Below are 14,954 nucleotides of genomic sequence, written 5' to 3' on the forward strand. Positions count from 1 at the left end.
ACAAACACGGCGCCCGTGACATGGCCCACGAAGTGGATCCCACCGTATCCTGTTGCTATAACGAACAGCCCAGATAACGAGTCCATTTGCGCTCGAGCTCAATAACTCCGCGTCCGTCGGTCGATAGCTATTCACAACAAGCTCGTCTCGCTCTCACACCATCGTGTTCGCTGCCACCGCTGCGGCCGTCTCTATAGATTCTCCACCGGCTACGTTCCTGTGCTTATGCACGCATATGGTAACGGACATAAATTGTAAAGAAGCCAGCTACGCATGTTTGCCCTGCTAATGGTAAGGTATATGCTAGCTAGCTGCATCTGCATGGCCGATTAGTTGAATGCACCGGCTAGTTAGGTGTGAGTGTTTGCAGCGCTAACAGCCAGCCATCTAAACTTACAGCACTGCGCACGCCACAGTCAAACATGTGATCTGTATTGTTAATACTCTAAAATACTCTGTTATGTTAAAACCACGGTATGTTATGCCTACAGGCTAAATTACTGCAGTTTGCTGATATTGCAGTTTTTTTAATACTTGCTATCAATCAGAGCCACTGTTTAGATCAGCTTGCTAGGAAATATGTGTGTGTGTGTGTGATCAGTAGTTGCAAAAAATAATCAAATCTGTGCTTGCCATAATATTTTCAATCAAACTGGATTACAATTAGTTCTGTTAGATTGACATCGTGCATCATGCATGTATGCAAAACTCTTCATTATCTAAAAATGCTTGGGTTAGTAATTCCTGAACTAAATTGACAATATATATATAGTACTCCCTCTGTAAACTAGGAGTACTGCTTAGTACCAGCTGCAATGACAGTATAATGAAGATTTTTTGAATATTTTTGGGGTGGATCGAATTTTGAGCAGAAAACTAACATGTTTACCGCATGTGCTTCATTAACATTTGCAGATAATGAAAAGCAACAAGAACCGTCTTCTTCCAGGAAACGTAGGAACGCCCTCCCGCCCACCCTTGAGCTCCTCCAGCCGCCCACCATCACCATCTCCGACGACGCTACCCCCATGGCGGACTCCATAGCCGCGGCAAGCGAGGCCGCCCTTTCGCCGCCGGCGGATCTGGCGGCCTCCCCTGCACCCAGAGCCGCCGTGCCCTCTCCTCGCCGCAGCTCACGCATCCAGAAGTTATATGGCGGGGCACGTGTTGGCTCCATTGGGCGCGCCCCCAAGCGCAAAGCCGCTGTTAGTTCCTCTGACAGCGGGGTGGTGAGCCGCTCATGCTCCTCCTCCTGCAGGCGGAAGATGACCAAGGTTCAGCACGCGGCTTCTATCGTCGAGCTACCTCTTCAGGAGACGCCTAAGCTACCTCTTCAGGAGACGCCTAAGCCGCTGAGCAGGGACAAGAGGAGGTCCGGCAGCTCTCCCGTTGCTGCGACCTGAACATCGACGCCATATTTGCTGATGCGACTCAGAGCTCTTCAGCGGGCATCCGCGACTACTCGGCCTCTTCTGCATCCTCCTGTAGCTGTCACCACTGCGGTCACTCATTTGAGGTTGTTGCATTATGCAATTGGAACGTACGTGATCTCGGTGATTCCGACAAATGCTCGCTGGTCAGGGATGCAATCATGTCTAGTCGTTCGGACATGGTATGCCTGCAGGAAAGCAAGCTACTACACACGCTGGATCTTTGGATCTTCTGAAGGCGGCTTCCTTCATACTACCGGCTAATCTGTCGCTCAGTCATTGCCATGCCTGCCTCAAGATCTTCGCGGCCAAGAACAGTATCTGCATATCTGTCAGTAATTCACTCTGCCTCCAACAACAGACAACAGTTCTGCTGCACTCATCACTGTCTGCTCCTTGTGATGGGTCAAAAGAGGTGTTTTCTTCCAGCTCTGGATCAGGCCGCTGCGTGTATTACCGGCCCCTGGATTTCGTTGGGGGATCAACATGTACAGATTTTCACATGAAACGTCTAGGGGTCCTATTAATTGGGCTGTGATGGAGAGCTTCAACCGCTGGATCAGAGACCATGCGATGGATTAACCGTAGCTTCACATGGTCGAATGAGAGACGTGAGCCAACACCAGTAAAGTTGGACAGGATTTTAGTTAACGCTGACTGGAATCTGAGATTTCTTCCTTCTACAGCCACGACAACTGCAACAACAACTTCTGACCACACCCTCATGGCAGTAGATTTCAACAAGGAAACACCCAAGAGCAAACTCTTCAAGTTTGAGAGTCATGGGCTTGAGATTGAGAGGTAAGAGAGATTGTTTCAAATGGATGATGGGCTAGGGGCAATAGACCTTTTGCAGTGCGTTCCTCCCTGATCACTTTCAAAATGAGAAGGATCAGGGCTACTATTCGAAAGTGTCTGCAGAAATGTCAACTGCATCCCAGGGAAATTCAGGGCCGGGCACTTACATCAATGTAAGCTCCTTGCGAGTCGGCACAATCAGTACGGATAATTTGAACCTGGCCTTGGTTCGATCTCTGGGTCCGACCTGAGCGCTACAATTGTTGTCGGCTACGTTTTATAATTAAAATGGAGCCCGAGGAAACCCCTCTTTTCCAAAAAAAAATTGTTAGAAATAAAAATAATAGTTCAGTTTGAGCAAAGAATTGGTTTCTGACAACAGAAATATCATTTGGGGGAGATACGGGTACCATGTCATCAATAACCATACCTTGCTTTGTCAATGTTTTCTGACCTTACTGAATCTTGCACCGCACAAAGTACCGACGAAAGCAACGCTTTGCCGATTACAAACACAGTGGAGTGGCGGCGTCACTGTTTTCATCAGGTGCGGCACCTTCTTGCTACAGATGGCAGTGAGAGAGATCATGGAAGCTTCGTGACGACAAGAGGCATGCCGAACCCAGGCTCGATGGTGAGCCGGAACAGCGGCGCGTGCCGGTACCCCGGCGACCGTGAGAAGGAGAACTTGGTCAGCAGGCGCACGAGCACCACCTTCAGCTCCATCATCGCCAGGTTCTGCCCAGCACAAATTCTGGGTCCGTGCCCGAACGGCAGGTACATGTGTGACGGCTCGCACGCCGCGGCGGCGCCATTCGCAAACCGATCAGGCTGAAACTCGCCGGCATCCTGGCCCCAAACATCCTTGTCGAGGTGCAGCATCGGGATGGCTGTCTGAATGATCGTTCCACGCGGGATGTCGAGCCCACCGAACTTGAAGTCCTTCAGCGCTTCGCGCATAATCAATGACCCCGGAGGGTACAGCCGGAGAGTCTCCTGGATCACCATGGTGATCTGGAGAGAGAATGTAGTAATGGTTATGCCAGCTTCTCGAGACTGATTGATGCATGACGGGATGCTTTCTCACCGTTTTCAGTCGCCGGAGGACGTCGACGTCGAGCTCTGTGCCTCCACGGCACACCTCTAGAGCCTCGGCACGGGCACGGTCCTGCCACGCCGGGTGTGTGGCCAGCAACATCAGGCACCAGGTGACGGTGACGGCCGTAGTCTCGTGCCCAGCAAAGTAGATGCTCTTGCAGTTGTCAACGATGTAGTCCTCGGCGCTACCACGGTAGCTGGCCGGACAATGGCGAGCACTGTTGACAATCGAGCGCAGAAGGCCATTGTGTTTAGTCTTTATGCAATCGTCGTCTTCGTTGCTGCTGCCACGGCTGTGTTCCTTTGTGACATTGAGGATGAGTAACCGAACTTCTTGCTCCAGCTTTTGTATCTCTCGATTGGCCTTGGTCGGCAAACTCTTCCTGTAATCACACACAAAACATTATGACAATAAGTTTCGCTTTTTACCCCTTGAGACAGATTTTCCCCTATTTAACACATCTTGCCACATTTTAATCATTAGTACTGAACTTGTGACATTATGTCCCTAACTGAAAAGCTAGATCCACTTGTTAGGAAGACATGGTAGCTGACTGACAACTCGGACGAGTACTCGTAGAAGATATATACCAAAAAAAAAAAGGGCAACCTGGTGCATGTAGCTCCCGCTTGCGCAGGGTCCAGGGAAGGGTCCGACCACTTTGGGTCTATAGTCAAGTTCTATGAAAAATTATGAAAAAATCCCTCTGGTTCAGTCAAGTTCTATGAAAAATTGTGTTAGTTTTGCTGAATAGGTACTGCTAGCTGCACGGCTGCACCACACTGCTCATGCCCCATATCAGAATACACCCCCAGTGATTACGAACCTGAGTTGTCCACCTAGTCAGCTGCATTGTCAGTCAAGGGAAATATAAGTAGGATAGAAGCCATAACAAAGGTCACAACTGAGTAAATTGTGGCCAGATATTTTAAAATAAAGTAATGTTGTCACAAGATTGTATCTACTGGGTAAAATGTGGAAATTACTATTAATTCTATGACAGGACTGGACTAGACTTTGCCCTATGGAAAAGACTTATCTTAATTTGAGCAACAAGATTATTTTGGGGAAAAAAATTCGGATATTTACATCACAATTTCAGTGATTCCTGTTTGATGAATGAGAATGAACCTTATTTAACCAAATCTGTTGAAAAAGACTTGCACAAATATGCAGGTGAAGAATCGCATTTCACTTATTTTTTTCTTATTTTTTTCACTATGTTAGATATGTATACTTACCACACTGTGGATAATCCAACAAGTGCATCTTGCTGAGAAATCGCCTTCTGAAGCTGCCTGAGCTTGTAGAATATTTCTTCCCCTGTTGCGAAATCGCTGCCAAAACATGTCCTGGCTATTACATCCGCCGAAAAACTCCGCAAATAACCATCCACATCTATCTCTCTACTCCCTCCCGTGTCGTCAAGCATACTATCCCATACTTCTAGCAGTGGGGCAGAAGCCTCCACTATTAGTTCTATCATGACCTGCAAACATCATTCTTGCAATTATAATGACTTTTTACAGAAATTCCAACTATAATGCCGGATCATGCTCTTAGTATTTCAACTCATATTTAAGCATTAAGAAGCTGGCATCACCTTAATGTTCTCCATGAAGAACTCTTGTGCAATGTTCTTTCTCTGATAGGCCCATATATCGCCATTTGCCACCAAGATGCCTTCACCAAAGAGCGCTTTGCGAGATTTCTGTATAAAAATAGGCTTCCCGAGCTCAAATGATGTGCAGTGGCTCATGTCCTTGACCATGCCAGGGTCAGAAACATACAGAACCTCCACCGCTCCTGTTGAGTAGAGGAATACCGACCCTATTCCAAATTCACAATTCAATAGCATCATCGTCATAAAAAGAATGGACTAATATAAGAAATACAGCACAGATAAGTAGTACACATACCATTGAGATAAACCGAATAATTTTATATCAAATACTGTGTACGTTCGCTAATTATATCTGGCAAAAATTTCAACATTACTTTCTACTGGACCGAAATTTCTTATTAAAAAATTAGTTAGAAATGCACGGTCTTCATATAAATTTTTTCCCAGCATTTTCAGTCAACAAGCCAACTACTGATCACTTCACGCATTTTGTTAAGGTATAGTTGAACAACATTTCATAGAACAAGACAAAAAGATCTATAGACAGTCACTTAGCTCTCGTAGGAGGCCAGGTTCCAAGAGGATTACTATATCATTAACCAAAATACTACTCCCTCCGATCCATATTATTGCTGCTTTAGTATAACCTTGTACTACAATTAATATGGATCGGAGGGAGTAGTATTTTACATCGTCAGTATTCCAATGTTCAAGAGTAAATTTCGACATCAAGAGAAAGCTGTCAGGGTTCGACTCGAACCTAAACCTGAGCTTCAATCTAAAGATGGTGTCAACTAGAAGTCGACACTAGACGGTTCAGTTAACGGCTCAGATGCAACTGGGCAAAAAAGAAACGGAAGTAAGAAAGGATAACAAACTAGATCTTATGTAGCTTTGGGTTCGTTCTTCTTCCCCTATCGTTTCCCAATTTCAATCTTGCTCAAATCCACACACAATTCACCCCCGATCGCAACATCAGTCCATTGGGGCATCACAAAAGCTTCTATAGCTTTTAACTATCCAAGTTATTCCTGATTTTTTACTTTTGAGAGACCATTTATATACCCAACTAAGGTTGGTAAGGATGTTCCTTTGTCACTAACTACGAGCAAGAAGACAGTGCGGAACATGTAAGTGAGTATAATGTGGCTTTATCTTTCGGATGATAGGGTTGCTAGGGTGGATGCCTTACATCGATGAAATGTACAAAGCATAAATAGCAACAGAAACAAGATGCACTGTCAACAAACTGTAAAATGTAAATTTTGTGATCTCAGTCTTATGTCACAAGAATAGAAACATCCATGGGCCATCTAATTACTAACATACCAAAAATGACTCGTACACAAAGAACAAGTGTTGCTGTTAAAATAGACCAAACCAGAGACTATGCATGCATGAATTGAACTTTTGACTACATACCATATGTTTCCCTCCAGATCATGAAGTGGGGGAAGAGGGTGGACATGTAGTTACTGGTGTCTTGCTTCTGCGCAGGCAATGCCTCTTGTCGGATCCTCTTTATCTCCTGGGTGTTGCCATAGAGCAAAGTAGGCCTGGGACCCCTCACACCTTGCTTCCTTAGTTTCTTTCTTATCCTCTCTGGCCTCAGCCATAGTATCTCACAGATGTACAACAGAGATAACCCAAGAAGTACAGGAAGAAGCAGAGCTAGCAGATGAAGTTTCCCCATGGCACAGAGTGAGGAAAGAGGGAGGACTTCTTGTCAAGGAGTACACTATGTAATCCACAAGATTCTCATCCGTTTTACAACTCTAGGATATTAATGCTGTTTTTGTCTTCTTCAGTTTCTGATTCTTTATTATTGTGCTTTCTGATCTTGGCATTTACTGACAATATTCTGCCAAGTTGAGGTTTTTATATATTAATTGATAGGCTTTCGGCTTAGCTGCAAAGTATACTTTTAAACAAAGGAGGCAAACTTATACCTGATCACAAAATAATAGTACACTAAAAAAACATTATTACCTAAAAGAATGGACTCTTGCAGAGTTCATTAATAATGGTGCAGCTCATCCTCTGCTGAACTGTGCAAAGTGGTGGGGAGAAAAGGTGACTGAACTCAGTAACAAGAACACCCAGATGGGTGAACTCAAAAAAGTTTGAAAACCCTGTATCAAGATTTTTACAGAGACAACACCAGCAGCAATCGCGTTCTGTCCACGGATCAAATTAGCTTTTTTTCTAGAAAAAAAACGATCAAATTTCATTTTAGCTTGTATCTCAATAAACATTTTTTTTTCAACAATCCACCACGGAGAGGTATATCAATAGCATAGAAGAAGAGGGGACACGACGCCTTTTAGCATATAATGCTAAACCAAGAGGTTAGAAACCACACCCACCATGACTACAAGTCTACAATGGCACACAGTTCGCCTTGTCCAAACTCAAGCCATTAGTGGCGAAGAGGCAGGACACAAAGCACCAAGGCTGCATCACAACCGATGCCAGATACCTCGGAAGCACGACAAAGATTGCAGACCAGACTGGGTCAACGCACCCTATGATGTGCAGTTGGGAAGAGTCTGATTTCTATGAAGCAGTTGACGCCAATCGCAGCATGCAGCCTCTGTACTCTGCAGTAATCACGCCACATTCGCCAAAGCGTATTGCCTGAGCAGGAACCTGAAGATGGTGTATCAACTAGGAGAATGTCTATAAAATCAGACTGCAAGTGTGACTTCAGACTCGATAGCTAAGATGGAATCAAGGAAGAGCAAGAAACCAGGAAAATAAACTGGATATCTAAAAAAATCGTCATCAGGTTGATGAGCAGAGCTGCTGTGGGAATGCATCAGTCCTCTTATAATCCCTCACTGCAAATAGCTGAAGCTTCGAAGTTACCCACAGCAAAAGGTACGAAATGAACATCTGGTTGACTGGCGGTGCCGGCCAGGAACGCGTCGTTGCTAGACTGCCGACTCCGTCGATTGCGAGCACCGCGCCGACGAGAAGAAGCAATGGGGATTAATCCAGCATGTGGCTGGTATTACAAACACATAAGGCTGCGAGAATCGTGGAGAATGAGAGATCTATCAGCTACGAAGTTTACCAAGATGACGGGAGCAACTAAGAACGGCGACGCCGATGAGGAATCGCAGATGGAGCGGCGGCGCTGGCGGAGGAAGACGACGCCGGACGGACGGACGGACGGAGTGAGGTGAGACTGGGTTTGGGACTTGGAGAAAAGCATAGCGGAAGTGGGCCTGCTCGAGATATCTCTCTCAATCAGCACATCCCCTCGGTGGGCCGGCCACCTTTTACGGCGGTTTGCCGGCTTTATAATAAAGCCACCGTCATTTATTACATTCGAGTAGCACCTCCCCTCTAGTTAGGGTTTTGACTCCTCCCGGCGGCGCCTGGCACCGACGTGGAGATCGTGATCCCCCGCGTCTCTCAGACCACCAATCGCCAGCGGCTTCGGACGTCTGGCTGGTGTGAGTGCTGGCGTGATCGGGCTAGGGTCCTCACCAGTGGCGGAGACAAGCCTAGGGCAACTAGGGCTATAGCCCTAGGCCTAGTACTAAGATTCCTTGTAATCTCTTTCTACAAAGTACTGAAAATTTAAAGAATTTGGTGTTCAAGCTTGCTCAGCCCTAGGCGTAGCTCGCTGCTAGCTTCGCCACTGGTCCTCACGCCCGCGGAAATCGTTCTCACGGGCAAGAGATCTGATGGAAGGCTCAACGTCGGCTTCGGCCGCAGCGATGAGCGAGATGGAAGCTATGATGAAGGAACTAGGCCTGAAAGAAGGCGATCTTGAGGATGTGGTGGTTCAAGATGGTGACATACCAGAGGAAGCTGCGCGGTGGATGGCGATCGCGCGAGTTCATATGGAGAAACCCTATAGCCAGTACTGGTTCTTCCGCAATATGAGGGTGGCCTGGGATCTAGTGCAAGAAGTTAGTTTCCGCCCTCTAGAAGACAACCTCTATACTCTGCAATTCTCCTGCCTTGGTGACTGGGAGAGAGTCATGGAGGACGGCCCCTGGACCTTCAAGGGAAAAGCGGTCCTATGATGGATTCACTAGGCCATCGTCTATTGTTCTCAACAAGATCGAGATGTGGATTCAGATTCATGACCTCCCTGAATTATTCTTCCACTTGATTAAATCGCTAGCAGCTACTGTTGGCGACTTCATATTTGCTGAACCTAAATCCCAGGACTTTGAGGGTAACTTTTTTAGGGTTCGGGTGAAGGTAGATGTCACTAAGCCGCTCAAGAACGTTGTCTCGTTGGTGATCAAGAAGAGGAGGGAGATATTCAGGGTGAAATACGAAAGGTTGTCGGATTGGTGTGCTGTCTGTGGTATGCTAGGCCATCTGTTCAAATAGTGTGGTAATGGAATTCATCCTCCATCTGCGCTAGTGTTTAAAAACCTGAAAGCAGATTGGTTCAGGGGTCCAGGCCGCGGACCAGGTGCAGCAAGAGGCTCTCAACATGGACGAGGGCGAGGCAATGGCCGCTCAGGCCAAGGAAGGCGTGGCTCTGGTCGAACACAGCAAGATAAATTTGACCCTGCTACTGATCTGGATATAGATATGGAAGAAGGAGAAGGGAACCGCAAGAGAGGAGCTCATGGAAACACACTTCTGCTTACTGCCCCAGGAACGAGCACATCATCTCCGATGGAGCCGCAAACCCCAGCCACAATCATAGTTCCGCAGAGCCCTTCGTCAAAGCAGGATCTCAAAAGGACGAAGACCAACCCCCCTCAGATGGAAAAGAATCAAGTGAAGAACAAAACCTCAACCAACCCAAATAATGCGCAAATGGCGGGCCCTATCAATGGGTCGCGCCAGGCGTAATGAGTTGCCTAGTGTGGAACTGTCGTGGGGCTGGCAGACCTGCGACAGTTCGAGAGCTTCGAGATCTTTCGAAGCTACATGCCCCCTCCATTTTATGCATTCTTGAAACCTAGTTGGAGGGCTCACGTGTTGAGAATCTGGTAGGAACTTTAGGCTACAATAAAAGTTTTGTTGTAAGTAGCTCCGGAAGGAGTGGTGGACTTGGCATCTTTTGGAATGAGGAAATAAAGCTAGAAGTGTTGGGTTATTCTGAGTACCACATAGATGTATCTGTTGAGCAAATGGTAGAAACTAAAACCAAAATCACATTTGTGTATGGGGAGGCCCAAACAAGTGAGAGGTACAAAACATGGGATATGTTGCGCAAAATCGCAGGAACGAGCAATGATCCATGGGTATGATTGGAGACTTCAATGAAGTACTTCATGCCCATGAGCATGATGGAATTGGCCAACGAAGCCAAGCGCAGATGGACTCCTTCCGAGACGCGATCGACACATGTAGCTTTGTCGGATATTGGGTACAAAGGACAGAATTGGACGTTTGAGAAGAAGGTGGTGGGTGGCACATACACTAGGGTGTGTTTGGATCGGAGCGTGGCTAACCCAGCGTGGGCTTTGGCTTTCCCAGATGCATCACTGGAGCACCTCACTACGGCTACGTCCGATCACGTACCTCTGTTGCTTCGGCTCCAAGCAGTGCATGCATGCAGGCGGGGGCCATGGCCATTTAAATACGAACTTTTCTGGGAACGCGACCCGACACTGGAGACAGTGGTGCATGCAGGATGGAATCAGGCGGCTGGGGATTCGGTGGGCCAAGTGAAAGCGAAGCTCCATGCGCTGTCGGGCGATCTGGCAACATGGGATCGGCTGCACTTTGGCAGTGCTCGCAGAGAAATCGCAGATTTGAAAAAGGAGCTACAGGTGATGCGGGAATTCCCAGGAAGATCCGACCCATCGCGATAGGAGATAAAGATATGTGATCGCTTGGTCGAGCTGTTTCACCGCGAAGAAATTTTATGGAGGCAAAGAGCTAGGATTGACTGGCTCATGCATGGCGACAAAAACACCTATTTCTTCCATTTGAGAGCGAGCAGGCGACGGCGGAAGAACCAAATCAAGGCATTGCAGTGTGCTGATGGGAGGGTAATGGAGAACGTGCCGGAGATGGAAACTATGGCGACCACCTTTTATAAGGACCTGTACACGACGGAGGGGTGGGAGATATGGCTCAGGTGCTAGATACAGTACCATGCAAGGTCACGGAGGCAATGAATGTGTCGTTAAATGCATCGTACATTGCAGAAGAAGTTAAAACTGCCCTATTTCAGATGTTTCCCACCAAGGCACCAGGACCAGACGGCTTCCCTGCTCACTTTTTTCAGCGGCACTAGGAGACATGTGGGGACAAAATCACCAAAGTCGTGATTAAAATTTTTGAAGGCACCGAATCTGCGGCGTGCATCAATGAGACAGTCTTGGTGTTGATCCCCAAGTTAAAAAATCCAACTCTTTTGAGCCAGTTCCGTCCAATCAGTTTATGTAACGTTCTCTACAAAATTGCATCCAAGGTGATCTCTAACCGGCTGAAGGTGATACTACCTGATATTATTTCCGAGGAACAATCGGCTTTTGTTCCTGGTAGACTTATTACTGACAACATCATCACAGCCTACGAGTGCCTACACTTTATGAAGAGGAATAAAGCTAAGAAGCATCAATCTTTCGCTCTGAAGCTAGACATGATGAAGGCCTATGATAGGGTGGAGTGACCATATTTGAGAGCAATAATGGTTCAGCTAGGGTTCACTGAGAGATGGGTGGACATAGTGATGGGACTGGTCACCACAGTAAAGTTTTCTGTTATGTTTAATGGAAAGAGATTGGAGGAGTTTGAACCGTCCAGAGGGATCAGACAAGGGGACCCAATATCCCCGTACTTGTTCTTGCTAGCAGCAGAGGGCATGTCGTGCCTGTTGAAATCAAAAAGTGAGTCATCCAATTTGAGTGGTGTACAAGTGGCTCCTACGGCGCCACCAGTTAGCCACCTTTTATTCGCTGATGACAGCCTGCTTTTTTGGAAGGCAAATAGTGCTGGAGCTAATGAGGTGAACCTAGTACTGAACACATACTGTCAAGCATCAGGTCAGCGAGTGAACTTTGCAAAATCATCAATCTTCTTTAGCAAGGGAGTGCCAAAAGCTACCAGAGATGAAATAAAAGGCCTACTCAATGTACCCAATGAAACACTAAATGAGAAGTATCTAGGAATGCCATCAGATATTGGGAGTTCGAAGAACGGGGCATTTAAATACCTCAAAGATCGGTTATGGAGCAAAGTGCAGGGCTGGGTGGAAAACACTATGTCATCGGCAGGCAAGGAGGTCCTAATCAAATATGTTGCTCAGTCCATACTGGTGTTCTCCATGTCATGTTTTAAACTTCCAAGGGGATTATGTGAGCATCTCAACATGTTCATTAGGAGGTTCTGGTGGGGAAGCAAAGAAGGCAAAAGAAAGCCTCATTGGGTATCATGGGAAAGCATGACGCAGCCGAAGAGAATGGGAGGCCTAGGGTTTAAAGACTTTGAACTCTTCAATATGGCGATGTTGGCTCGGCAGGCATGGAGACTGCTCCAAGCACCAGAATCCCTTAGCGCCCGCTTGTTGAAAAGCATATATTTTCCTGATTCCACCATTCTGGAGGCGACTTTGGGCAACCATCCTAGTCAGATATGGCGAGCCATTATCGAGGGCAGGGACACACTTAAGCAAGGGATCATCTGCCGAATTGGTAATGGTCAATCTACTCGCATTTGGGAGGACCCGTGGCTGCCAAGAGATGAGATGTTACGGCCATATGGGAGCATTCACCCTAACCCATCGATCATGGTTTCGGAGCTCATCGACCACACAAGCGCTTCGTGGAATAACCAGCTAGTCAACCAAGTTTTTATGCCGATGGATGCAAGCATTATTATGGGGATCCCGGTGTGCACTCGTAACCTCCAGGATTTTTGGAGCTGGAATTTTGAAACAAGTGGAAACTTCACTATCAAATTTGCTTATCGCATGCTTGTAGCAACAAGATAGCACCGGGAGGCATGGCTTGAGGGTATGGCTGGTACCTCAAACACCGCAGTCGAGGAGGGAGCATGGAAAACACTGTGGAGGACACAGGTTCCGGCAAAAGTGAGGATGTTCCTCTGGCGCTTATCGAAGCATTCTCTCCCTATGGAGGACGTCAGGGCTCATCTACACATGGCTGATAATGCTCATTGCGGATTATGCGGTTCTCCTGACTCATGGAGACATTCTCTGGTAAAATGCACTAGTTCGAGATGTGTGTGGGCACTAGTTGATGAGAAGCTAGCACAAAGCCTGGTATCGAACACGGAACCCAACGCCAAGCAGTGGCTCTTCACCTTCATGCAGTCACTAGCTCATGATCAATTTGTTTTGCTTGCGGTCACACTCTAGGCGATATGGACTGCACGGCGCAAGGCTATTCATGAAGGAATTTTCCAATCGCCTCAAGCAACTAATTCGTTTGTCAGGCGTTTCATAGATGAACTCAATATGATTAATATGAGAAGCCCGGCGACGAGGACTGAAGCTCCAGCAATGGGGCAGACACGGGCGGTTCGTCCCAAGGCTCCCCCTGCTGGATTTGCCAAGATCCATGTAGATGCTGGAGTGAGAGCGTGGAAGGGTGGATCAGCAGCGGCTGTTTGCAGGGATGGGCAAGGTAATTACCTAGGCAGTTCCGCGTTGGTGGTAGTTGGCCTAGAGGATCCAGCAATACTTGAAGCAATTGCATGCCGAGAGGCTTTGGCGCTCGCGGAAGATCTTAATATCCACAACTTCGTCATTGCATCTGACTCCAAGCAAATGGTGGTTGATATTTCAAGTGGAGGCAAAGGAAGGAGTGGTTCTATCATCGAGGAGAATAATATTAGAGCATCTATTTTTCGGTGTAATTTTTGGTTTGAAGGTCGTACTGCTAATGTCGAAGCACATAAACTAGCCAAATACTCACTTAGTCTCGGTCCGGGGCGCCACCTCTGGTTAGGCCAACCCCATGATCTGAGTTGTATCCCACCCATTGTGGTCTTTGATGAATAAAGTTTGGATATCCCCTAAAAAAATCTATTACATTCGAGTAGATCAATATAAAGACACGCCAACATCGCACACAACACACACTCAAAATAAGATAGAAAGATGCCAGGCACCGATACACCACCCCACCGACTACCAAGCAAACTACAAATATGCGAAGAAGGCTGCTTGAAATCGACAGAGATCACCACCATGAGAATCCACAACGGAGAAGTGAGACAGACAATGATGAAGTTAAAACTCCAAAACGATGCCTCTCAAAAGGGTACGATCATGGATAGCCGCCACTGCCCGATCCTGTAGATCTACTTTTCACTAGAAGCAAGATGAAAGAAGCGGGAATGCCGCGATGGAGCCTTCAGGAAGGATAGGACGTCAACGGACGCCGCCACCATTGATCAGTACAAGCACTAGGCAAGTGATGTACCCCGGCGCTCACACCCCTCCGTCACACCCTAACTTTTTTAACCACCCGCAACCAAGCCACCCGCATGGCCATGGCTGCCCGCCCGCACATGAGACGCACGCTCCGCCCACGAATGCCACACCTCCCGCCGTCAGGGCCGTCGTCCTACATTCAAACATCCCCACGACCAGCCAAAGTGATCGGCTTTGATCCAAAGGAACGCCCTTGCCCGACGAAAATGCAACCCATGTCCTGATTTGAACATCGTCGGAGCTGCATCCGCAAGCAAAAGGACGAGGAAAAGGGGAGGAGGTGGAGTGGACGCATCCACGACCGACACACACCCCTGCTGACGACAGGCAGCCCTAGCATCGACGCCACCTACCCCTCCACCCGACCTCCACACCGAACACCATGTGTGTCGCCCCACTGCAGCGACCGATGCAGATCCATGCAAGGCCACCAAGGAACGCCCATCCACTAGCAAGGGGCCAAAGACCACCGCCCACCACCAAGACTGCTCACCAGGAAGCCCATCCGTGCCACCCACCATCGACCAGCCGTCAGAACCAGTTAGAACCCGGCCAGCACACCGGCCAGATCCGCCACAGACGCGCCACCACCCCCACCAGCCGAGCGACGAG

General features: G+C 47.6%; 1 protein-coding gene across 2 annotated transcripts; it reads right to left on the reverse strand.

Moving 5' to 3' along the window:
- Window positions 1-1,614: 1,614 nt before the first annotated feature.
- Window positions 1,615-8,207, reverse strand: LOC123091323 (cytochrome P450 714C3). 2 transcript variants are annotated; one of them, XM_044512807.1, is made up of 6 exons: window positions 8,028-8,207; window positions 6,374-6,812; window positions 4,931-5,157; window positions 4,569-4,816; window positions 3,316-3,709; window positions 1,615-3,242 (listed from the first exon to the last, which is right to left on the reverse strand). In XM_044512807.1, the coding sequence occupies exons 2-6, from the start codon at window positions 6,642-6,644 to the stop codon at window positions 2,814-2,816; spliced, it is 1,569 nt and encodes a 522-aa protein (XP_044368742.1). In that variant the 5' UTR covers window positions 6,645-6,812; window positions 8,028-8,207; the 3' UTR covers window positions 1,615-2,813. The 2 variants fall into 2 exon arrangements, with proteins under 2 accessions (XP_044368742.1, XP_044368741.1); XM_044512806.1 differs by having other exon boundaries at window positions 6,374-7,958.
- Window positions 8,208-14,954: the final 6,747 nt, after the last annotated feature.

The sequence above is a fragment of the Triticum aestivum genome, chromosome 4B, assembly GCF_018294505.1.
Source record: "Triticum aestivum cultivar Chinese Spring chromosome 4B, IWGSC CS RefSeq v2.1, whole genome shotgun sequence".
Classification (NCBI taxonomy): domain Eukaryota; kingdom Viridiplantae; phylum Streptophyta; class Magnoliopsida; order Poales; family Poaceae; genus Triticum; species Triticum aestivum.

Excerpts from the sequence above, each read along its gene's own strand:
- LOC123091323 (XM_044512807.1), bottom strand. The coding sequence starts at position 6,644 with ATGGGGAAACTTCATCTGCTAGCTCTGCTTCTTCCTGTACTTCTTGGG. Across the intron at positions 5,158-6,373 it reads GATCTGGAGGGAAACATATG|GGTCGGTATTCCTCTACTCA; the intron begins GTATGTAGTCAA and ends AATTTGGAATAG. Across the intron at positions 3,710-4,568 it reads GTTGGATTATCCACAGTGTG|GAAGAGTTTGCCGACCAAGG; the intron begins GTAAGTATACAT and ends GTGTGATTACAG.